Source organism: Magnolia sinica, chromosome 12 (assembly GCF_029962835.1).
Source record: "Magnolia sinica isolate HGM2019 chromosome 12, MsV1, whole genome shotgun sequence".
Lineage (NCBI taxonomy): Eukaryota > Viridiplantae > Streptophyta > Magnoliopsida > Magnoliales > Magnoliaceae > Magnolia > Magnolia sinica.
In genome coordinates this window covers 71316651-71343179 of record NC_080584.1, presented here as the reverse complement: position 1 = coordinate 71343179, position 26529 = coordinate 71316651, and the positions used below count along the sequence as shown (strand labels likewise).

Below are 26529 nucleotides of genomic sequence, written 5' to 3'. Positions count from 1 at the left end.
CTTCCTCCATGATATCTGCCTTGAAAAGTTTTAGATCACCCAAGACTTGAAGATCTAAGAGGTGGGACAACTTTTTGCTATTTGCTGCACCAAAGAATAAAATGCATTTGGTTATTGGTGTAATTGGAAAATGTCTACAGAGGGTAGGAGAGAATCCCCACAAGCATTCTACATGAGATTAGCCAGAATGTCCATGTTGACATGTGCAATGAGATTCCTGCCCGTTCTAGTGAGGTATCCATGTGAAGATGCCACCGTCCCAAAAGCCATGTTAGTCTACTCATCAAGTGATACACGCTACCTAATTAAATTGCATGTTGTTGGTGAAGTCTTTCCTGATCATGCATTTTACCTGAATATTGGGGATGTGATGCTCATTATTTTGGATTATGTATGAAACAAATGTGCTATAGTACCATAATTTGATTCCATCCATCTAATTTTCCTACTTTAAGTGGCAAATGCTTCAACACATGGATTGAACCATCCTAAATTGATCAGCCTTCAAAGTGGGTTTGAAAAAAAATGGCCCCTAAGGTCCACATTCAGTACATAAAAGTAAAGAAAACCAATGGTTATGATTATTGGATAGGTGGTGTCTCTAAACATGGCCCATCCATGATAGGGCCCGCTATATGGATGACCCCGACATATACATCACTCTCTGTGTACCTGGGGAGAGATGCCTCTACCACATCCCAGTTCTCATGGCTTTACCGCGCCATGGTTGTGAAATGGGAACTGTTGAAAAAAAAAAAAAAAGCAAAACAAAACAAAATTTTCCTAATCTCGTGGCTTTATTGTTGGTTTAGTCCCACATTGCGAAGGATATGGGAAACTAAAGCCTTTTATACAGGACTCTTTGGCTTACTGTTTATACGGAGAGCCAATGGAGAAACCTCGCAAGTCAGGTTAAGGTGAGGTTTCTCTGCATGTATGGTTTGATAGTTTTCATGCACTGTCAAATAATTAATGAGCAGCGGGCCTCAAATAATTGTCTCTTTATAAAGCCCTTTGTTTCTCATTTTTCATTAATATCTCTTTATGAAGCCCTTTGTTTCTCATTTTTCATATTAATGAGCTGGCATACCTCATTTTTCATATACAGAGTTTTTCATATTAATGAGCTGGCATACCTCATTTTTCATATACAGAATAGACTCGGTTTCTTCTTTGTCTCTCTCTCTCTAAGGCTCATATTTTTCTCTAAGTTTTTATATCTGCATTCAAATCATAAAGATCAAGCTTGGGTTTGTTGGCTGAGATTGTGTGTGCACCTGATTAGAGTCGTTCATCATAGAGGAAAAATGTTGTATCCTAGGGAAAGAGTTGTTGAGACCCAATTCATCGAAGATTTTCTTTGTAAGAGAATTTGTCTTTAAGACGGCCATTATAATTTTGCCTTGGCTCTCCAAATAATATTCTTATTATTTCTTGTTTGTAATGTCTTGACTTTTTGGATAATAACCAACACATCTGGTGGGGCCCATCAGTGGGCTCTACTGCATATTGTAACATCGAAGACCATCCAATCAATTTGGACTAAAATGACAAAGCAACTTGATATTATCCATCTACTATTTTGATAAAGGCTTAATGCAGAGGCATTTTCACACTGAGCTTGAGCGGGGTTGTCTATAGGATGCAGGGGCACACTTGGGGTGGGCGGCTTGTGTGAGACGGGTGGCTCGTTTGAGGCGGTACCCATGTGATTTGGGGCCAACGAGTGGTGTTCGGCTGAAGTCATAACCCATGAGATGTGCGGCCTAGGATATGAGATAAAATGATTGATTCGTCATGCTCTAACAGTTTAAGTTTTTAGAGCAAGTGGTTAATTGTCTTGCATCAGAGCTCCTCTTTTCCCTAGAGGTGTACACGAGTTGAATCGAGTCTAACTGGGCACAGCTCAACTCGGCTCGACCACTTGTTGACCCCAACTCGAACTCAACTCGGCTCGATCCTCGAGCCTGACTGGCCAGCTCCGCTCAGTTCGGTCAGCAGCTCGGGCCAGTTCGAGCGAACATCGAGCCGATTTCGCTTGTAGTATTTTCACAAACACATGAACTACACTTTCAAAATCTCACTGGATGTAAAATAGCAGCAGTGGTTTTACAAGTGTTTCATCAAACACCTTCTAAGTAACATAAAAATCAAGAAAAAAAGGGTATTTGTTTGATATACATACCTTACTTGCCAACAGCCACATTTCGTTGAGTCATTTCATCAAACACTTGGTGAGCAACATCAATATCAAAATAACCTAGTCACTGAACTGGTTCAATCCGAGTTCGATTCGAGTTGGGTTCGATCCGAGTCAAGTCGAGCTCGGGCAAGCTCGAAATTTTTTCAAGCTAAAAAAATCAGCTCGACTTGGCTCGAACTCAGTTTCAAACCGAGTCAAATTGAGCTTTTTTTCGAGTCGAGTCGAGTGAGCTAACCGAGCTAACTCAGTTCACGTACTGCCCTACTTTTCGCTCATCATTTCTCACTCTCTTTCATTATGTCTATATGTATGTACCGAAATGAGGGAGTGATAGTATCATTCTCCCATAGTCCATTTGTTTCCACCGTTAGCCGAATCAACTGAATTGCAATCACGGTTTTCAATGTATGGAATGTATTATCATTTACACCCATCAGGGAGGTGAAGATACAAGTAACCTTACTATTTAGGGTCAGCTTTACTATTCTTCTTTTCAAGTGGTTATAGTGACTGAAATGGGTGGAAGCGCATTGTGCGGAGAACCGTACTCCATGGACCTCCATAGTGTATATGGAGCAGTGAAGAGGAGAGTACATAAATGTATGGAGGGTGGATAGAAGATCAAAGTTCCATGAGCCCCATAGTGATGTATTTACTATATCCGCTCTATACATTTATTTGGTGAGATCATTTTAGAGTATGAGTTTAAAAAAAAGAAGTCATATTCAAAGCTTAAGTGGACGACACCAGAAATAATAGTGGGGATAGTGATTCTCACCGTTAAAATATTTGTAGGGTGCACTATTATGTTTATTTTCCATCCAAACTATTCATAAGGTCACACAGACCTGGATGAAGGGAAGAAACAAATATAAGAAAATCCAAAACTTCTGTTACCTTAGGAAGGTTTTGATGGTAGACGTTCAATCCTCCTTGATTTCTGCAGTGTGGTTCGCATAAGCTTTAGATCTCTCTTTTTTTGGTCAAGCCTTATTAGGATCTCACCAAATGGAGGAATGGTTTGGATATAACACATACCTCATGGTGGGGCCCACAGACCTTGGTGACATCAACACACCACCAAGGATGGTGGTGTGTGGTACACCTGGCAATCTGCTTCCCCAATTGGTGTTTGATTTGGACACAGATTAGATATTGACAAGGTCAGTAGCCAAAACGCTACTGAAGTTACGTCCCCAAGCTATGTGGACCCCACCATGATACATGCGTTGTATCCATACTGTCCATTAATTTGGATAGATCATTTTATGGCATGAGAAAAAGAATTAAATAGATCTAAAGTTCAAGTGGACCCCACCATAGAAAATAGTGGGGACAGTGACATCCACCGTTCAAAACTTCTTAGGGCCACAGAAGTTTCCGATCAAGTTGATTTTTATTTTTTTTTCACTTTATCTGTCTCTATGTTAACTTATGAGTAGGTTGGATCTCAAAAATACATCATAGTGGATCCTATAATTGTGTCAATGGTGGGTGTGATTGCTCCCACGATTTTCTGTAGTGGGTCCAGTTTAACTTTAGATCTATCTCATTTTTTTTTCTTTTTTCTTTTTTTTTATATTTTCATGCCATAAAATGATCTCTGCAAATGGTTGGGCGGTATGGATACAACACATGCATCAAGGTGGAGTCCACATAACTTGGTGACGTCACACTTCAGTAGCAATTTAGCTGCTGACCATGTCAGTATCTAATCTGCGTCCGTATGATTTTCCTCATGCTCGTGAATTAAATCATTCCAACTAGATATTCACTGCCAAATGTTATGATAGGAGATACGGTGTGATCCAAACACGGCCCTCGAAAAATCAAACCAAATTGATAGCCTAGCCAATTAAATCTCGCTTCCCATTATTGTAATAATGCAATGAATTTTTTATTTATTTTACACGACTGGGATAGTAAACATGCCAGTCACCCCAATGACAAATTCAACCTCATATATCTTTCAAAAAAATTGGAATATGATTTTCATTTAGAGTATGATTTTCATTTAGAGAGTATGATTTTCCACACGGCCTTGGCACATGGGTATTGAATTATCCCTCTTGAGATATTCAAGCTATTTGGGTTGGTTTTATCAATTCTATTTTATTAATTATAATTTTTTTAATGATTTGAGGTGTCATTATTTTTCATGATATACCTAATCACCTGCAAACTACATGCATCGGCTAACTTTGAGGAGGGAAATGGAACTCACATTCGTTGAGATCACACCCATGATGCATATCGTTCGCCCAAACACCGTGTGGGTTTCATTAATCATATAATATCGCTAATACTACAGTTGTCCATGCTCTGTTGAGCGCGTGATCCATGGTGCAAAAACTCAAAATTCAACTCAATTCAACTCGACTTGTTGTCTGGCTTGAAATTACACTGAGTGTGGTCCAACTGTTATTCCGTTATTGTTATTTCACCACTAACTAACCATCCATCTAATGTTTTGATTGGGTTATATGATCAATGTTGATTTTGAAGTCATGGTCCTTTTACAGTATGCCCCACACTTTAAATGGTCAGGATAACTATAAATAAGAGTTGGATGTGAGGAAGATGCGTCACCACTATTTTCAAAATGATGGAGAACTATTATCAGCGTCTTACTTGCCTTTTCATTAGTAGTCTGGCAGCGCCACATGCACCTGCCGCCCAATAACAGAGGAGCGGATCAGGTGTGATCCCGGCCTTATACAACATGGTACGTTCCTCACCGTGGGGCCCACCTTGATGTATTTATTATATATCCATGCCTTCCATCCAATTTTCCAGATCATTCTAATGAACGAACCCAAAAATATAGTAAATCTAAATATCAGGTGGACCACATAATGGGGAAAAGTAGTGATTGAAGATTCACCGTTAAAAACTTCTTGTTATGCCCGCTGTAATGTTTATTTTCCATACAACCTTGATCTAAAACTTGTATGGCCTATAAGAAGTTTTTAACGGTCAATCACCACTGTTTCGTGTGGTGTGGTCCAACTGAGATTTGGATCTACGCCATATTTGGGATCGTGTCTTAAAATTAAAAATGGATGGATGGGATGGATATACAATATATACATCACGTAGGGCCCCACAGTCAGGGCCGCACCGTTTCGAGTGAGACCATGCGCTCTCCTTTACCATGCGGTGCGTATCTGTAGGAACATCTCTTGGTCATCCAAACCGTTGATATGGTAGGCCCCATTGGATGATCCTAACCGTCCTAGAACGTCGTCGTTTCCCCTTGTGTAGATATGATTTCGTGGTTTGCTAGTCCCATTGACACACTATCCACACGAACCTTCACACGCAATACATGTGCCAACCGGACGAGTACAGGGACATGGACTTACATTGGAGATGACCATACACAAATCTGACTTGCCCACTTATCCGTTGGCCCAGCCCTACATGAAATCAAAGGACGGTTTTGGCTTAAAAATATTTAAATGATGTGATTCATCTTCAACACAAAGCGTAATTTTACATGGAAAAACCCTTAAAGAAAAAAATAATAATAAATCAGGGCACACAGCTGCGAGTAATGCAATGCACAGTAAAGGAAGAAATTACATGACATCACGTAGAGTCTTACACGTGTCTCTCTCTCTCTCTCTCTCTGCCAAAATTCAATTACACTTGTTATATATAGTGTTACAACTAGTATAGAAAATAACTCTCTCTCTCTTTCTCTCTCTGCGCGCCAAAACTCAATTACACTTGTTATATATAGTGTTACAACTAGTATAGAAAATAACTTATGCACATATAATTTTGTGATTTTATGCACATCTTCAATAGGACCTTCAATGGCTTCAACACTCCTATCGAGTATTTGTTAATGGCATCGAACTTCCCTCGATGCCATCAAGTAGCAATACTAAAATATTCCAGCAACCGACGTAAGTTTTTCAGATTTTCTTGATGGGGTCGAGCATCTATCAATGGTATCAATAGACCCCATCAACTGAAAGATTTAAGACATCAACAACACTTAATTAGTATAAACTTATCTAAATAGGATTTTCAAATATGACAACCATTGTAACATCCTCACCCTTAGGCCCTATTTGATTTTTCAACGCAAGTGTAAGTACCTGGTAAATAGTTCATTATGACACTTTTGCCTGTTTGGAAATTTTTGGAAATTCTTGCCTTGGAAACCGATTCAAAAGTGTTAATTAAAATTTTTGGACCTCATGGTGATATACATGGCATATCTATTCTGTCTATCCGTTTTCTCACAACATTTTGAAACATGAGCCAAAATTTGTGTAGATCCAACACTCAAGTAGCCCACACTAAAAGAAACAGTAGCCCTTATAAGTTTTTAACAATAAATGTTTGATTCACTTTTTTCTGTGGCGTGGTCCACTAGAGCTTTGGATATGCCTCATTTTTTGGCTCTTGCCATAAATTCAGCTAACGTAATGGATGAATGATGTGGATAAGCTACACGCATCATGGTGGGACCCACAATTATTTTGTGGTCTTTTCAATTTTTGCATCCAAGTAGTAAGCGGTCAAATCAAATCCTCAAATCAAGTCTAGGGAAGAGTGCGGTAAATGCATAAGGAAATAATCATTACACATTTACGCTGCATTGGCTAGTGGCAACCTTAATACCATCCAATTCTATTTTAGACGGACGCGGCCCTCTTAAAATTCATCTAGCCCAAACCCAATCCAACATTACCCATTTAATCATAAATGAGTTTGGCTTGAACTATCCAACCCATCACAGATGTGCTCAGGTTTAACAATGGAATATGGTGCTAAAGGTATATCTAATTAACTTATATGCACTAACATACATATTTCATTTATTTGTACCTACACTGCCTAATTCATATCTTTTCAGGGTATGTTATCTTTGGGCCCTACCTAATGAATGGCCACATCTGGCTACCATGTTGCAATGGCAAGTGTGTTGTGAGAATTGATGGTAGACCCACACGTTTGTACAGATTCATATTACTAATACAAAGTGATAATCAGGTAGATAATCTGGTATTATTATATCAACATTAGCTCTTTTGTAATAGATATTACACCAATTTTATAAGTGTAGTTTGCAGGAGCATGGAAGAAGAGATAGCTCTCAATTGGCCAACAATCCAACGGCCCTCAGGTACTCCACCGAGTCATCATACATCTCTTCCATCCCATAGTTGTAGCTAAATCCAGCTTTAATCAGCTTCTCTGAGGAGAAGATAGACTTGAGATTCGCTGGAAAATCCCCAAAACTGGAATAGATCACACGATTAAAAATCATTTCAGGCAATAAATCTGGATTGACCAAGGTAACATGGATGATGAAGAATTCAAACGGAGAGAAATGATCGCAAAAAGGTACTTGTAGGCTACGTGTCACATTTGTATCAGATGCAAATTGTACCTCAAAATGCCGAAGTTCCAGTGGGAAGCTAGGTGGGGCCCACCTTGGTGTTTGTGGAAAATATACACGGTTAATTTCATCCGTTTATCCACGTCATTTCAGGACATTACAATAAAAATGAGTAGATATATGAACTCAAATTTGGCCACCTGACAGAAAACAACAGGGAGGGAAATGTACAGTGTTGAAACCATATTTCCGAGGTCCACCGTGATGTTTATATGCCATCCAAGCCATTCATAAGGTCATGCTGCTTGGATAAACTGAGAAAAGAAAAATATTAGTGTGATCCAAAACTTCTGTCCCCATGGATGTTTCAACAGTGGGCGTTCAATCTCTGTTTCATGTCGTGTGGCCCACTTGTGTTTTGGATAGCATCATTTTTGGTCTCGTGTACTAAGATGAACTGGCAAAACTGATGCACTACTGACTGGTAGGGGTGTACACGAACCGAGCTAGCTCGGTTAGCTCGCTTGACTCGAGTCAAAAAAGCTCGATTCGACTTGGTTCAAAGCTGAGTTCGAGCCAAGTTGAGCTGATTTTTAAGCTTGATATTAAGTTCTCGAGCTGAGTTTGAGCTAGCCCCAGCGCGACTCGACTCAGATCGAACCCAGCTCGTATCAAATTCGGATTGAACCAGTTCGGTGACTCGGTTACTTTGATATTGATGTTGCTCACCGTGTGTTTGATGAAATGACTCAACGAAGTGTGGCTGGTGGCAAGGAAAGTATGTGTATGAAACAACTATCAATTTTTTCTTGATTTTTATGTTGCTTAGAAGGTGTTTGATAAAATACTTATAAAACCACTGTTACTGTTTTACATATAGTGAGATTTTGAAGGTGCAATCCATGTGTTCTTGAAAATGCTGCACAAGTGAACTCGGCTCGAACTTGCCCGAGCTACTGGCCAAATTGAGCCGAGCCGAGTTCAGGCTGGGGTCAACTAGTGGCTGAGCTGAGTTGAGCTAGGTCAGCTCAACTCGGTTTGACTCGATGTACACCCCTACGACTGGGTGGATTTTTCATGGACACGGATTCCTTGCGAGAGCGTTTCACAGGTAGTTCCTGTGATGGGATCCTACACGTGGCCCACAAATATGATGTTTATGAAAATCCACCCCGTTCATCCATTTTTTCAGATCATTTAAGGATATTAGACCAAAAATCAGTGAGCCACACAAGAGGAAACAATGGATATTCAGTAACCACCGTATAAATATTTGTATGGCTAAAAGAATTTATTATAAGGCTAATAATTTTGTATTTTCACTTCATCCCGGTGGGAATGAACTTATAAACAGTTTGGATGGCATATAAACATCAAGATGGAGCCCAGGAAGGTTTGAACGATGGGGAACTCTTTCTCCAGTTTTCCTTTCCGTATGGCCTTCTTGAGTTTTGGATCCACCTGATTTTTGGTCTCATCTCTGAAAATGATCTGAAAAACGGATGAACAGATTGGATTTTTCAGAAACATCATAGTGGGCCCAAGTAGCATACCAGCGTAGGAACTTCATGGTGGGGCCCAAGTAGCATCCCAGCTTAGGAACTTCCTGGGACAGGCTTTGGCAGGAAACCGGCGTCCATTTTTCATAAACATCATAGTGGGCCCCACCTAAATTGCCACCATAGGAACTTCCTGCTGTTGTCGTCGCAGGCAATCAGAGTCCATTTGTGGCAAACCCAAATCTTACAAAAGATGGTCCACCTCATTGAAAAATGGTAGGTCTAGCCATGTCGTTAAAATCATTGGACGGCTGATGGCCCATTCTTTAGGTGGGTCATATATTGCACGGTGTGGATTGATGGATGTTTCCCAAAACATAGATTGGAAGAGAAAATGAAAGAAAATCAGAGGGCTTACTCAGTGAGGACATTATACTGTGGATATCGTTTTGAGAGGAATTTCGCGAGTTCTCGGACGCACGTATTGACAGCGCAGCATATGTAACGGCCGGCAGCTGATTCGTTCTCCGCTACAAAGATGTGGGCCCTACATACGTCCTCCACGTGTACGAGGGAAATCGATCCCGAGATCAGCTGAAAGCTTTTCAAAGTGTTGACCATGAATTCGTTCCCTACAAATGCCAGCCGTAAACCATGAAAATGCTCCAATACGAACAACGGACGGTCCAGAACTTGTACATGTATTCGCATGTGCGTGTGGTGGGACATCTAACCGTCCATCAGGTGAGAACTAGCTTGTATATGACTGAGTACAAGAAATGAGGTTGGGCCAGAGGAGCAGGAAACAAATGGATGGCTGCGTCACTTTTATAATCCGTTGATTTTTACATTAATGTGGCCCACCAAATGGACTGTCCTATTCCGGGGACTGATAGATGCCTCGAAGTCGGACGTGTGTGACATATTGGCACTTGTGGAGGGAAACGGATTGGCTACTCCCCCTGCCATCAGCCCCGTGGCTGATGGTCGGTGCTCCGTGGGCCCCACCATAATGTATGTGTTTCATCCAATCCGTTCATCCATTTTTACAGATCATTTTAGCGCTTGATCCCAAAAATTAGAGGGATATAAATCTCAGGGGACCACACCACAGGAAAACAATATTGATTGGATATCCACCATTAAAATCCTCCTAAGGCCCACTGTACTGTTTATTTGAAATCTAATCCGTTGATTAGGTCATACAGGGCTAGATGATGGGCAAAAAACAAAAATCAGCTTGATCCAAAACTTTTGTGGCCCGCAAAAGGTTTTTAATGGTCGACGCTCATTCAACACCTTTACCTATAATGTAGTCCACTTGAGATTGGGATATATCTCATTTATAGTCTCTTACCATAAAATGATCCCTTAAAATAGATGAATGGCATGGATAAAACACATACATCATTAGTGGGGTCCACGAGCACCACCAGCCATTGGCTGGTGGCAGGGGAAGTAGCCAATCCGTTTTCCTTGTGGAAGACATGTACAGGCCAGTGGGGGCCACTGTAGAGTGCGGGTATATTGGTAAACGGATGGGCTAGTGGTCGGTGCTCTGTGGGCCCCACTATGATGTATGTATTTCATCCATTCCATCTACCCATTCTTCCATATCATTTTATGGTATGAGCCCAAAAATAAGGTTGATCCAAATACCAAGTGGACCGCATAGTGTTGATTGAACGCCCACCATTAAAAACTTCTTGGGGGCCACAAAAGTTTTGGATCAAGCTGATATATATATTTTCCCTTCATCCAAGTCTTTAGGCCCTAGGACGTTTTTAATGGTGGACATTCAATCACTGCTGTTTTCCCATCGTGTGGTCTACCTGAGATTTATATCTACCTATTTTTTTTTTTTTAGGAAAAGACCTAAAATTACCTTTCAAAATGGATGGACAGTGTGGATAAAATACATACATCATGGTGGGTCCACATAGCACGGACCACTAGGCACCTGGCTGATGGCAGCGTCACCAGCCAAACCGTGTCCAACATATTGGTAATGATCACATACGTGCCATATGTTCAAGGCTGTGGGGGGCCACCCTCGATGTGGATGTGGAATCCATACCGTGAATCTGGTACCTCTTCTCATTTTCACCGTACATTCCACGAATCATCTTTATCTAAAACTCGGATGGGATACACCAAAGGGACAACGTACAATCATGTTGAAAACTTTGTGGCCTACCTTAGTTTTTTGAATGCATTGATTTCTTTTTATCCCTTCATCCTGGTGGTGCAAAAATGATGAGTGGGTTGGATGACATAAATACGAAACGTTGGACCCGACATTCCATCTGCAGGTTTCTATGTTGGGTGCACCCCTGCCTAATGTCTCCAGTTTTTTATTTCGGCGACACCCACCTGCTGGATTTTGGGATTTAGACCTAACATGGATGGTTTGATGGCATTCATTCAGCAATGTGGCCCCACATAGCTTGAATGCGTTGTAACTACAATACATTTGAACGTATGTGATTATTCATGTCCACAAATAAGCCACACGTGTACAGCTTGTATTGTGTCTGTCCGTTTGATGGCACGTACGGACACAACATATTTCATGGTGTAGATCATACCTGTGAGCAAAGACAGAGCTGTGATGACGCTTCCTGGGACCTCTGGAGTTAGAGATGGGCCAGTGATGAGACCAGGAAGAATGGTGATGAGATCTATGCTGTTTTCTTTGGAGAATTTCCATGCTGCCTTCTCCGCTAGGGTTTTTGACACTCCATATCCCTGAATTGTTTTATTTTATGTATATGTTGTAATTTTCCCGCATGTGAATAGTTTCATTTTCAGAGTCTGGATATTAAAATACATGAAAGCTCTATAAAAGAGTAAGAAAAAAGGCATGTTTAGGTAGTGATAATGATAAAAATGAAAAAATAGAAATGTTTTAATCATTAGCATGACTTCTTATGTTGTTTGGCTGATAAAGAAAAAAAAAAATAATAGATTCCATGAAACAATCAACTACCTTTTTTCATGGCATGGATTTCATACAATAACGAGGTGACTAATGCCAAAGGAATATTGCCAATAAGGATATAACTTGGGTTCAAGTCAACTCAAGTATGATCGAGTCGAGTTGGGTTGGATTGTTAAAGTCCTTGGGTTGGAAGATGCCAACCTGATTTGAATTCAGGTTGGGCTTACGTTGAGCAAACATGGATTAGGTTAGGTTAGGTTAGGTTAGGAATAATCACATATATCCAAGTTGAGGTCGAGTAGAAAGGACTTAGGGTTGGGCTGTTCGGCACCTCATGTTGTGGGGTTGGATTGAAGATTAGGTTGTACCTCAACCTTCCCAAGTTGCAACCCCACATGTTGAGGGAATTTTGATAATTTGATGGGTAAGCTGAATTTCGTTAGTTTAGGTTTGCTTCATTAATTCATGGACAATATCCCTCATTCATGGGTAGCTTGTGTTCGACCGGTCTAGTTCAAGCAACTCGTGATAATCCTAAGAAAAGTAATTGACAAACTCTTTAAGTAAGTTAATGAGTTCAGTTAGTGTTTGAGAATCTATCCATTCACTAACAAAAATGGTTTGGGATGGGTCGGTGATGACACCAGGAATAATGGTGATGGGATCTATGCTGTTTTCTTTAGAGAATTTCCATGCTGCTTTCTCCGAAAGGGTTTTTGACACTCCATATCCCTGCATTGATTTATTTTACATGGATTTTGTAATTTTCTCCAAGTGTTTAGTTTCTTTTTCTACTGTGGTTATCAAGGTTATCAATGGAGGGTTTGGATTGTAAGTTACTTTAAATAAGTTAATTATACATTGATTTCTACTTCTTAAATTGATAAACAATATACTTGTCAGCCAAAAATAAAATAAAAATAAACACCATGTAAGTATTTATCTCTAAAGCTTGTTTGGTCCACTCACATATTCTCTACCGATCATGTGGGACCAATCTTTGATGTGGATTGTTCAATGTGTGGGCCCCACCTTTAATGCGGGCCACCATCATGCAAGGCCTACCTTGGATGTGAGCCATTCATCATTAGGGGTTGGCCTTTAATGTGCATCGTCCACTATGTAGGGCCTACCTTTGAAGTTGATAGTCCCTTATGTAGGGCCCACCATCATTGTTATTGTCTATCATGTGGGGTTTACCTTTAATATACATCGCCCATCCTGTTGACTGTCCATCATGTGGGCCCAACATCTGATATGGGCCATCCATCATACGGGGCCTGACTTTGATCTAGGCCACTCATCGTTAGGGATGACCTTTGATGTCGATTGTCCATCAAGTAGGGCCCATCTTGATGTGGATTATCCATTATGTGAAGTCCACCTTTGATGTGGACTGTCCATCATTTGGGCCCCACCTTCATTGTGGATTGTCCATCATGTGGGCCCCACCTTCAATGTGGGTTGTCCATCATGTAGGGCTTGTCTTGGATGTAGACCATTCATCATTAAGGGCTAACCTTTGATGTAGAGCATTCATCATTTAGGGTCCACCTCGATGTGGGACATCCATCATGTGGGCCCCACTTCAATGTCCACTGCAAAACATGTACAACCAACTTTGATATGAACCATCCATCATGTAGGCCCCAGCTTTGAAGTGAGTTGTCCAGTATACCCTCCCACTTTGGATGTGAGCCTATTTATCATCAGAGGATGACCTTTAATATAGACCATACATATGTGAGCCCACATTAATATGGGGTCATCCATCAGGTGATCTGAACTGTACACTTTGTGGGGTCCACCTTCAATGGGGATAGTCCATCATATGGGTCCTCCTTAGACAAGGACTGAGAGAGAGAGAGACTCGTTTAAAATGGATGGTAACTTAGAGAGAAAACTATAAAAGTAATAAGTCAAAAAGTTATAAAAGAAATTATTGAAATCAGTAGCTTTTAGCATTAAGTTACTTTTATGATTACGCTTATCGAACCAACTTAAGTGAAAGTAGGCCCTAAAAGACATGAAAGGTCTAATAAAGGAAGAGAAAGACTTGTTTGGCTATAAGGAAAATCATGAAAAATGAGGAAAATGGAAATGTTTTTTCATTGATTTGACTTTTTATGTTGTTTTGATTTTTTATTTTAATAGGAATGATGCCACATGGTGGATCAATTTTTTATTTTTTTTTATTTTTTTTAATAAAACATTTCATTCATCAAGAAAAATGTACAACTACAATCTTTAGGCCTACCCCACAAAAATCTGGGATAGGCCTATCCATTATTACTCCTAGCATTGCACAAAAAGGGAGAAAAAAAAAGCTACTAGAAACGACAACCCTATAATTATTGCTGTAAGTGCACCATGTTTTGTCAAATTTTGGTGTGCCAAACCACTCTAGAATCACTTACTCCTTTTGATAGATGGAAAGTTCACCTTCATTCGAAATTGTGTATCAAGCTGTCTACATCAACATCTAGAGGGTAGTCAACTTCAAGACAGTGTGCATTCCTCAAGAACTCAAGCTCAAGTAATTTACTCAAGTTGAAGTTCATATACTCATACCTCAAGTTGGAACTCAAGTCACAAGGACTAAGCTCAAGTCACAAGGACACAAGCTCAAGCTCATGTTCGAGTATACTAGGACAAGCTTCATATACTTTAAGATAAACTATCAACCGAAGCAGACGATGTTTCAATGTTCTATATTCACCTATAAGGTATGAATGACCTTAGACTGACCATAGGTTAGGTCATATTGATTGCATATTTAATTTAAGTCATTATATAAATTTATAGGCTTTTTCTCGACTAGCCCTAGCTATTGTTCGACTAGTCCAGGCATTGGCTCGACTAGTCTGGGGATTTTCTCGACCAGTCCAAGAATTATTGAGGATTTTCAGGAATTTCTAGTGAAGGTTCGATTAATCGAGTATCCTGCTCGACCGGTCGAGGAGACTGGTTCGACCAGTCGAGCAGGGCTTGACTCAAACTCCAGCAACGCGATTTTTATTCACTTGATCAGTCGAGTGCATTGTTGGACCGGTTGAGCAGGCCACTCGACCAGTCAAGAAACTGTTTGTTTTTTAATCGCATTAGAAAATTAGAAAATTGGTTTTGCCTCGACCAATTGAGCCGAATCTTAGACAAGTCGAGAAACTTGTTTTTCAGCCTATAAATTGAGGACATTTCTCAGAGATTTCAATTCATTCCATTCCAAATCAAGCCATCACTCTGAGAGATAAGTCCCCACTATTGTGAAGCTATTGGTTAGTAATTTTATATTCTTTTATAACTTTTCTATTTAATTTTATTGATCTCCTTATTCAAATCTATTCTACTAAAAGGGAACTCTGCTTTACCCTTTGTGATTTAAAATCAAATTCAAGCTAGCCCTAGGTCATTTTAATTTAAAATTCATCTAGACCTAGTACCCTTCCACTTGTGAGATTGAACATTGAACATCTACAACTACAAGGAATCGGTTCTACCGGGCTACATTCAAGAAGAATCTTCAAATAAGTATTATTTTAATTTTCTGTATTTTTGGTTTGTGAAATTCAGCCAGGAAAATCTCATCTTTTGGTTTTTATCTGAGATCAGTCAAGAAAATCTCAGAGTGGGGTTTTTGTAATTGTGTAAGCCCATTTGAAAAACTCAATTGTGAAGGTTTTAAGGTGAACCTTGGAAAATCTTATTTTATAGTGAATGCTAGTATCCTGTGGGTATGGATATTGGGAGTGGAGTAGTTGTGTGGCTATTTGCGAACAGTTGGTATACACACATGAACCATTATAATTCTTGGAGTTTGGACGATGATGATGGTACATGTGTTGTAGTGAATGTTGTAATTTACTTTATGCACTTGTGGTGAATGTTGTAATAACTTAGTTTATTTCATTTACCTCTTTATTGGTTTTAATTTTTTATACTTACCAACGTTCTAGTAAGGTTGTCCTGTTATAAGCCTTTGGTTTTTGGTGTTAGGTTGTCTTTAGAACCAAGTTTGTATCAACCTCTCAAGACTAGTGCATTTGAGGTTGCTATTTACTTATGCTATCTTATTATTTATTTGTGTTATCTACCTTTACTTTCCATATTTATTTTTTATTTGACAGTCCTATTCACCCCCCTCCCTTTAGGACTTAGAGCTCGCCCTTTTCAATTGCATCCTGATAATAGCATTCACACTGGTTGGATCCAAAGAAATTAGGCCTCTAATCTGGCATGGGCGATCTACTTGATTGTACTATATCATGACTGGATGCCGACCACTACCCATCCTTACTAAGGCGACCACAATTGCATTACCTTCACAAAGGGTGTGAGATATCTTAAAAAGCATAGATGACCATTTTTTAATAAGTATCCCCATTTGATACTGATGTAGAGCGGGTCGCGGACAGTTTCATGGCCAAGATGGATCAAAAAAGGCCCCTTCGACGACAGAAGTGATTCGGACCATCGGACCTTAGATTGGGCATATCTCGCAATCTGGAATGAGTTACCTGACGTAAAATATATGATTTTGGGGTAGAACGAGCTACTTTAGCCAACCAACCCAGGTTGCACAGCCTGGAATTGCGAAAAACCCTTGGATCGACGGTCGTTTCCCTGTTTTAATTTCATTTTTACTATAAATAGTAAGTTTTAATTTGATTATAACTCTTCATCCGTCGGGCTTTAGGAGTTGCGCCCAACGTGAAAAGAGCTTAGAATAATTAGGACACTTACTATTTTTGGCCGAAAACCTTGCGCACTAGCAGACATCACAACCGTCTATAAATAGTAAGTTTACTATTTATAGTAAGTCGCAGATTCTAGGAGTTTGAGTTGTAGTTTGATTCTGATTTCTTTCCCATTGCTTGGTACCCCTATTTAAAGGGTTGTGAACTCATTTTTATAGATGAATTAATCAATTTCGAATTTATTAGAATTTATTTCTATTTTCTGCTTTCTTTCCTCGTGGATTCGAGAAGTCTCTGTGAGGAGTCCAGAGAAGCTCCGTGGATTCAGAGTAGTTATCCTCATCACGTTCATCCCTGCGTCAGATACCAGATGTTCCATGACAAAACCCATGTTGTATTCGAGGCAGACTCTACTGTAACTTTAGAATATGTTTCGATAAGGAAGTTATTCAATCATATTTTATGACATATTTGTAAAGCATTCGCCAGGCTTGGGCTTCCATGACCATATTTACCGCCCAATCATAGGATTTATGGAATGTGAAGATTACCTTTTCCCATTGATCTCTATACTCCTTCCCCTTCGCCATTATCTGCGTTCCGTCTTATTGATACATCAACGTTAAGCTTAAGCCAATCATTTATTGGTTTCCCCACTTGATGATTTGGAAATATTAAGTGGTAGCGCGTGTAGTTTGGAAAATAGTTTCGCTCCCTCTAGCATGTCTAACATATCAACTAGTAATGGTATAGAAAATTTTCACTTTACGGTTATTTTATTTATTGCTCAATTGTCGATACACGTGTGCCAACTCTCATCCTTCTTAGGTGTCAATAGAGTTGGTATGACACTTAGATTGATACTTTCTCGCACTAGACCCTTACAGATTAATTCCTCTAGTTGTCCTTGCAAAATATCATACTCTTTTGGACTCATTCAATAATGAGAGTGATTGGATAAGCTAGTCCTTGGAATAAGGTCAATATAGTGTTGTTTATCTCACATGGGATGCAACCCATCGGGAAGTTCATTGGGTCAGATTGTCTTAAATTCTTGTAACAATGGTTTTAGTTTTTTGGGAATAATTGTGAGCTCTACCCCTTCACCCTTCATAACCAATGCATAGACTTTTAAGGTCTCCTTAGACTCCTCCACAAAGTCTCATATGGCTAGGAGAGAACGCCCAATTTACTTTAGAAGTTTCAAATTGCTTATTTGGGTCTATAGGGGCGAGTATGCTTTTTCGACAATCCTTGATGAATATGTATACATTAGCTCGTCCTCTATGAGTGGTATCATGATTTGATTGCCATGGCCGGCGAAGTAATATATCAAGCCTCCATATTAAATATGTCATATACTACTTGGTCCTTATAATGAATACCAATTGGGAAAAAGATAGTGCATTGTTCAATTACCTTCATCTTACTGACCTTCTTAATTTAGTCAATTGTCTATGGGGAGGGATGTTTTTCTGTTTTCAACTACAACTTCTTCAACATGACTTTGAAGATGATATTCTCGTAGCTCCTATTGTCTCTGATCACATCATAGACTTTTCAATTCACTACACACCTTGTTTGAAAGATGTTATGTCATTGTTGTAGCTCCTGTTGTCTATGATCACATCATAGACTTTTCAATTCACTATATACCTTGTCTACGATATTCTTATAGCTCCTGTTCACCCTTCACAACCATTGCATAGACTTTCCAGGTCTCCTTGGACTCCTTCACAAAGTCTTGTATAGCTAAGAGAGAACGCCCCTCCACTTAAGAAGCTTCGAATTGATCATCTGAGTTTATGATTTTTTGGTCATCCTTGATGAAAATATATCCATTAGCTTGTCCTCTATGAGTGGTATCACGATCTGATTGCTACGGCTGATGGAGTACCTCTATATTAACTATGTCATATACTACTTAGTTCTTATAATGAATACTAATTGGGAAAAAGATAGTGCATTGTTCAATTACTTTCATTTTCATGACCTTCTTAATCCAGTTAATTGTGTATGTGGATAGATGTTTTTCTATTTTCAGCTACAACTTCTCCAATAGGTTCGTGGGTGTGGGAGGTTGAGGACACCCCCAATAAGTTCTTTTCCCTTGGTCTATGGTGATCTTTGTGAAGGACGTACAGTGGAAATCCTATTAGTAGGATAGGCTCATGTATTGGATTGTTCAAGCTATATCTATGCTTAGGTGGCTAGTTTGATCACCTCATTCATCATTTAAATGAGCTACTTCTGAACCTGACCCTAGATCGCAACATGCAAACCACCATTAAATCGAGCAATTTGCTGCAATGCAGTCTCAACTAAATCATTTCAAACCGCCAAACGGTAGAATTCCTCCATGAAATCTCTAACCGATTGGCTACTCTGTCGATAATCATAGTATTATTGGAACAAGACCTGATCATAATCGCTGGGGAGGAATTGCGTGTACATAGGCTATTTCATCCATTACCACGTGTGGATTGGTGCCTTCATCTGTCTCGTTCACGCAAGCTGAAGCTCTTCCCACCTTGCCGAAGCTGCGCCCTTTAACTTGTAAGCCATGAGTTTAACTTTCTTCTCTTCAGAGATGTCCATGTAATCGAAAAAGTGCTCAATTTCAATTAGCCAATCAAGAAAGTCTTTGATATGGAGTTGTCCATTGAAGTTAGGAAGATTGATTTTCATCCTGAATTCTCAATCCGTCCAATCTACCCAATCGCTACCTCGTTCGGGGTGTTGAAGGATCATATTATTGATCTCCTTGTTGTCAGGTCCTACATCCTCAATCGGGACCCTGTAATTCAACGCCGACATCACCCCACGATCAGCACGATTGCGACTTCTATCACCTACTCGAGGCAGATCATTGCTATGAATAAGGAGTTGCCCTAAGGCCTCTGTTATGCAGTCAAGAGCAGCTTGTAGCCCTTATATGACTTGTCAATTCTCCTACTACATTGCCTCGAAAGCTGCTATTGTTAAAGTATATTATCTAGAGTATCGTCCATGGGATTGTTACCCGATCCATCGTTAGAAGCCATCGATCCGAAGGAAAACCTCGATCCGATACCAAATTGATGCAGTGAACGGCATGATGAGGACGATCAACATTTTCCTCGAGCGATAATACCTCGAATTCACAAGAAAAATAAAATAGTTTTTCTTAAAAATTTTTTTAAAGATCTTTATTGATAGCGTCCTAAAATAAATCAGTTTGCATGCTTAAATAACCCTAAAAAACCATAAGATGTAATTAGAAGAGACCTAAACAAGTAAGGAAACGAAATCTAAATAACACACAAGTTTTTGCTGTCCGATAATGGGACCGTTAAGCAGTCAATTGATCGATCGAAATGACCCAAAAACATCCAGAGACTAAAACAAAAAAATTACATGAGTTTCAATCTATCAACTCGATCGATCAAACTATGCTAACTTTTGTTAAGTTCCCTTTAAGCTATTTCTAGTCCATTTATATTAGGAACATGCTTGATCACATCTTCCATCAAATACTCTACTACATCACTTAAGCAAAAAGAAAAAGAAAGAAAAAAAGAGCCAATGGGATTTTAGTCATTTTGCCATCCATACATTAGGAGGATCCTTTTTGAAATTCAAATTTAATTGTGCACGTTTTTTTTTTTTTTTCTTCTTCTTTATAATTTTAGGTTTTTCAAGAATCTTTTTAATAAAAATCCCTTAGAAACATAAGATTGGATGTAAAAGGGGTAAAAGTTTCAAATCGGCCAAGCTAAGGCATGACCAAATCAGAACCATGAGCTATTAGATCGGACCTGGGCTAGGCCAGGTTCACCATGGTAATACTCAGTCCATGTGAAATCAATCAGCCTAGGCGTTTTTCTTTTTCTTCTTCTTCTTTCTTTCTTTTTATTTTTATTATTTTATTTTTAACACACAGCACTCACACCACAATAGGTTCTCGAACTCATAACCTTGTGTTGAAACTCTTGTGAGTCTACCACTAAGGCATGAGTAAGGACCCCAGTCTGCCTAGGTTGGCTTGGCGTGCTTTCTATCCAAGTATAAGCCTTCAAATTTTTACTATTGGACCTAAAACTTAGTCCTAGCCCCAACCCATAGACCTCAATGATCAGCCCAAAACCTAACCCAGTCCATTAACAACCCTGATTTGTAGCAAGTCAAACTGATCAGTCCGGCCGAGCCAACCCAAAACAAAAACCAGCTTACCCAAATAAATGACTTCTCAGAGGTCAAATACTCAACATCGGTCCAGCTCTCCTCATCAAGGACATGATCCGTCCCATTGAGATTGTTCGGCGACACAGCAGCCACTGATGATGTGCAGACCACACGCTTCACAGTCTTCACTCCAACGCATGATTTCAGAACGTTCAACATCCCATTGATTGCTGGCTTGATCATGTCATTCTACAATCATAAATAATGAATAAATACAATGTGGAAGGAAATGTAACAATACCATAATGATAATATTAGAACTTTCATGATCCCACACGTGTTGATGTGTTACACGAGTTCAAGATCTACACCATCTAACAGGTGACCAACATCCCTTTTTGAAAGTTAGGCGAGTCTTGTCATTGTGTGGGCTAAGGTATATGAAACAAATGGTGGATCGAAAAGCTCGGCCAAGACTCTCTAAGCCGTCCATTTGTTTCCAAAATTGTGGCCCATGTGATGAATGAACCAGCGTGATTTTTCGGACAGGATATCCATACTTGCGGGCCACATCTTGGACAGACCCATCGAACCCCATGATAATACATGTAAAGCAGAGAAATTATGGATTGCTGAGAGGACTGGAGATCACGTTCTAAAAGGACTATCAAGAAAACCTTGTGTGTGCACTGTGTGCATGGAGGATTGGTGCACCCATATCTCCCACCATCTAATAAAGAACTCTCACTTGTAGATACACGAATCAAAAATATCATATGGTGGGCTCTACTGAAATGGGTGATTCCAAAAATTATACATGATCAAATGGGCTAAACCCTCGGATTAATGACTAAAAAGTAAATGGCTAAGATTAAAATACAACAATGGCATAGAAAAAGCCAAACATAGGATGTTAAGGATATTCCCATCTGGGAGAGTTGTGGGTCATTCTCCATTGTAGTTGTTACCATAATATATGAAGAATTTGAATCATTATGGACCTTTTAAAGGGCATAAGTTTTTATAAAAAAATAATGAACTTGAGAAATTGAATTTCAACAGTAAGATTTACTCCTGTACATAGTCAATCAATATCTTGAAGTTGGTTTAGATCTATATGCTAGAAAACTCTTGCACATTAAGAAGGTGAAGGCAAGGTATTCCAAAATGGTTACACAACGGACATAATGGTTGGTACCTAATGGTAATAGTAACAACCGTTATGTATTACAGAGGCATAATGGCCATTATGGAAAAAATTGCGGCCTCTATGGCAGCTTGTCATGCAGTCAAAACATTTTTTTTTTTTCAAACCATGTGGTCTCCAACTTATATCATAACTGTAACAACAGTTTTTTTATCATTAAGAAATACCTTGATCACAGATAAGCAAGAAAGATGCCGCTTCAAATATTCATATACCCCTTCGCTCACAACTATACTACAATAAATCATGTTAGTTATTTCCATCGTTTAGCAATGACATGGAAAAAATACTCATACTACTAAGGCATCATCATCATCATCATCATCTAAGACTTGTCACAATTGTACCCCTTCCCTTCTACTCTATCAGTGGCCAGACTTTCTGATAGACCACATGCACAATATAATAGTCCAACACATTGCACTTGTGGGAGTTTTATGCTCTCATGGGCAATCCCCAACTAGGATAAAAGGAGGTGGGTTGCATTGGGTTAACAGACAATATCAACCTTATGCCATAACTTTTATCATGAATCCACGGTTAATATGCACGTGTATGATTGATTTATTTATTATTATTTTTTTGTAAGTAATCATATATATAATATATTTGTTTACGTTTCTAAAAGTAATATTTATTTACGAAATTAATTTCCACAGCTAATGATTAATTACCTCTTGGTCTTCAGACTCAAAGTGCATTGGAGTTGCCACATGGAAGACGAAATCACAACCATTGATGGCATCATCAAAGCTACCTTCCTCCATGAGATCTGCCTTGAAAAGTTTTAGATCACCCAAGATTTGTAGATTTAAGAGGTGGGACACCTTTTTGCTATTTTCTGCACCAAAGAATAAAATGCATTTGGTTATTGGTTTAAAAATGTCAATGGAGAGCAGGTGGGAATCCACGCACACATTCAAAATGGTATATGCCAATAAGTCCATGTTGGCGTGTGTTGGTATTGCTCTTGAGATTTCTACCACTCTAGTGAAGACGCCCCCAAAAGCCATGTTAGTCTACTGATTAGGTGGGACACATGCTAACGAAAATGCATGCCTTTGGTGATTTCTTTTTTGATCATGCATTTTACTTAAATGGGGGTGTGATGCTCTGGCATATTGCATGTGTGGGGTGATTCACCTCTCAAGCATACATGCTATAATACCATCATTTGGGACTGTCCATCTAGTTACAATGCATGGATTGGTTGAGGGTCCACATTCAGTAAACAAAAGCGAAGAAAACCAAAAGCTATGATTGTAGGATTGGTGTAATCTCAGAACATGGGTCATCCACGGTGGGTTCCGCTAGATAGATGACCTCCACATAAACATTTCCCTCCTTGTGCACCCAGGAAGAGATACCTCCACCACATTTTAGTTCTCATGGCTTCACCGCGCCATGGTTGCGAAATGGGATATCTTAATGAAAAAAATAGATTTATAAATAGGATAAACTGTTTTTTACTTGTCTCATTATTTTGATGTTGGTTTACTCTCACATTGGAAAAGAGGTGAGAAAGTAAAGCCTTTTATATTGGACTCTGTGGCTTCTTGCTTATATTGGGAACTAAGGGGGCATCCTCGCAAGTGTCATGGTGAAGCAAGGTGCGTTGTAATGTTGTTAGTCTTTGACTCTGACATTACATGCAAGGGCAAAGTGTTGCCATGCACCATCAAATAATTAATAAGTCGATATGCGCTAACTTATCATTAATGCGCTGTCTGCATGTGCCTCAAGCCATAATGACTATCTCTTATCTCTTTATAGAGGCTTTCGTTTCTTATTTTTTCATATATAGAAAAGACTATCTCTTCTTTGTCTCATTCTCAGTTTTCTCTGAGTTTTCTTTCTGCATTTCTATTGGGAGAAGCAAAAAGAGTAAGCTTAGGTCAGTGCGGTTGAGATCATATGTGTACATGATCCAAGTCACTCATCATAGAGGAGAGTTGTTGTATTTCGAGGGTAGAGTTGCTTAGATCCAGTGCATCGAGAATCTTCCTTAAGAGGGAAATTCTATTTTTAAGAAAGCGACTATAAAGTGCCACGACTCTCTACATAATATTTTTATTATTTTTTGTATGTAATATCTCAATTTTTTGCTTTATCTCTTTATTAGAACCAACACATTTGCATATTGTAACATCAAAGACCAGCCAATTACTCTGGACTAGAAATTAGGCAAAGCCCCCTAATGTTACACATCCACTATTTTGATAAAAAGCAGCTCTTTTCTCTCATCATTTCTCACTTTCTCTTTTATTATGTCTAGGCAAGAGCAAATACCAAGAAGCCATTATATGTATGTATCAAAATGAGGGGGGTGATAACATCATTCTCCCATGGGTCATTTGTTTTCACCGTTATCTGAAGTAAATTCAATTATAATTTTTTGGAGGAAAATTAAATAAAAAATATAGGCTACTCAATCGAATCATGGTTTCCAATATTGTAACCAATGAAGAGGATCATGATTTTACACCCCACCCACTACAGAAGTGAAAATACAAGTCACCCCACTTACAAATTCAACCTCATATCAATTTCACCATGCCTTCCAAAGAAGCCCTTAGCTTGATAAAAATGATAAGAATACCCAATCCAATGACTACTTCTAATACAAGTGAATTCTCCTAAAGGGAACAAGCGGAGGATTGGTATGTTCACCAATAATTAGATTTGAAGTTATAAAGCTTGTTGAGAAAATTTTAAAATTGTCAGAAATGGTAAAATAAATGATATGTAATTGTGGTATTTGATGTGGGTTTATTGCAGTTCTGCCCCAAGTTGTGCCGAGTTGTTTTGAGTCGACCGGGTTTTCAGGCCGACTAGACGAGTCTTGTTGAGTCTGGACACAGTCAAGCTCATGTGCGAGTTTTCAAAAGACTTTGTTCGAACTCTCACTGAGTCGAGTTGAATCAGCGTGAGATCTCGCCAAGTCGAATTGACACGTCCGAGTTTTGAGTAGACCGGCTAAGGTGTATCAAGTTAACCGAGTTTCCTGCCAGCTAGGAGAGTCTTATTGATTCTGACCTAATCAAAGCTCGGGAGAGAGATTCCAAAATACAGCTCAAATTTTCACTGAGTCGAGTTGACTCGTCCGAGTTTCGAGTCGACCCATCGAGTTTTAGAACGATGATGCAAAGAAAGGAAAGAATACGAGGGTGAACGAACCTGGATCTCTGACGGTGGCGTTGACGGCATACCCTTTCTCTAACAAGCTTTTAACGAGCATGGATCCCAAATATCCGGTCGCTCCAGTTACACATGCTCTCTTCCTCTCCATCGTAGCCGTTGCCATCTCTGTAATTCCTCCAACGAAGATGAGAGCCACAGCTTTGGTTTCTTTGGCTGAAGTAGACATCTTTTGGCGACGGACTCTTATGAGTTCACCACCATTTAAAAATGATGGAGAATCTTCAGCCGTAGATAGATTTTCCAATTGGCTGTAGCTGTGGATGGAGCGTGGACAAAGAGAATAGTAACATTTGCTTCCGCCCTTGGAATTTTGGATCATTAAATAACCATCCATTTGATAGATTGGTTGGATTGCTTGATCAATGTTGATTTTGAATGTGTCTTCCTTTTAGAGTATGCCCCACAATTTTAATGTAATGTAAATGAATAATTATTATTTATCCATATATTTACATGCAACAGCCAGCAGCTGCTTCTTGACAATGACTTGATGTTAGCTGGAAGGCTTTTTTGAAAAGCTATTGCCCTGGATAAAAAGAGCAAAGATGGTTTTCATTAAAATACACGGGGTCCAATGTTATGTATGATCTTAATTCATAGTGTTCATTTGTTTTTCCTTCTTATTTTAGGGCATGAACCTAAAATTGAGGCAGATCCAAAGCTCAAGTGGACCACACCACAAGAAACATAGAAAAATGAATGCTTACCACTTCATTTTTTTTTGAGGTCATAGAAGTTTTAAACCAAGGTTATTGTTTTTGTTTTCCCTTTATGCATGTTTGTGTGATGCTATAAATAAATAGGTATACATCTTTGTGCGCCCTAGGTTCATTTAAAATTTCAATGGCAAACATTCAACTCCTCATGTTTTCATGGTGCAGGCCACTTCGTCGGTGTCATCCTTTTAAAGTATGCCCCGCAATTTGGATGGTTTGGGTAGCTGTCCACGAGAGTGTGATGTGAGGAAGACACGTCACCCATATCTTAAAATGATGAAAAAATATCATAGGCGTCTTATCTTATCATGGGAAACACGTCACCACTATTTGAAAATGATGGAAAAATATTACAGGTGTCTTATACTATCACGGGTGTCTTATCAAACAGTGTTGGTCTTTCAAATCTAATGGCAAATGCATAATATGTAATGGGTAATTTTTATTTACCCATTTACTTACTTCCTGCAGTCGTCCCTTGATGATTACGTGAAGTATTTTTTTAAAAGTCATTGCACTTTATAGATAAGGCGAAGAATTTATCC

General features: G+C 39.2%; 1 protein-coding gene and 1 long non-coding RNA gene across 3 annotated transcripts in view; one reads left to right on the top strand and one right to left on the bottom strand.

Annotated features, from left to right (window-relative positions):
- The window catches only part of LOC131221646 (uncharacterized), a 70269-nt gene that overhangs the window by 31929 nt on the left and 11811 nt on the right, over positions 1-26529 (top strand). The window contains exon 2 of the long non-coding RNA XR_009159508.1: positions 11899-12363. This is a non-coding gene — a long non-coding RNA (uncharacterized LOC131221646). The remainder of the gene's footprint in view (positions 1-11898; positions 12364-26529) is intronic.
- On the bottom strand, positions 7200-25449 carry LOC131221640 (anthocyanidin reductase ((2S)-flavan-3-ol-forming)-like). Of its 2 annotated transcripts, XM_058216931.1 has the most exons (6): positions 25245-25449; positions 22742-22908; positions 20909-21109; positions 11650-11809; positions 9480-9693; positions 7200-7461 (listed from the first exon to the last, which is right to left on the bottom strand). In XM_058216931.1, the coding sequence occupies exons 1-6, from the start codon at positions 25432-25434 to the stop codon at positions 7317-7319; spliced, it is 1077 nt and encodes a 358-aa protein (XP_058072914.1). In that variant the 5' UTR covers positions 25435-25449; the 3' UTR covers positions 7200-7316. The 2 variants fall into 2 exon arrangements, with proteins under 2 accessions (XP_058072914.1, XP_058072915.1); XM_058216932.1 differs by lacking the exon at positions 20909-21109.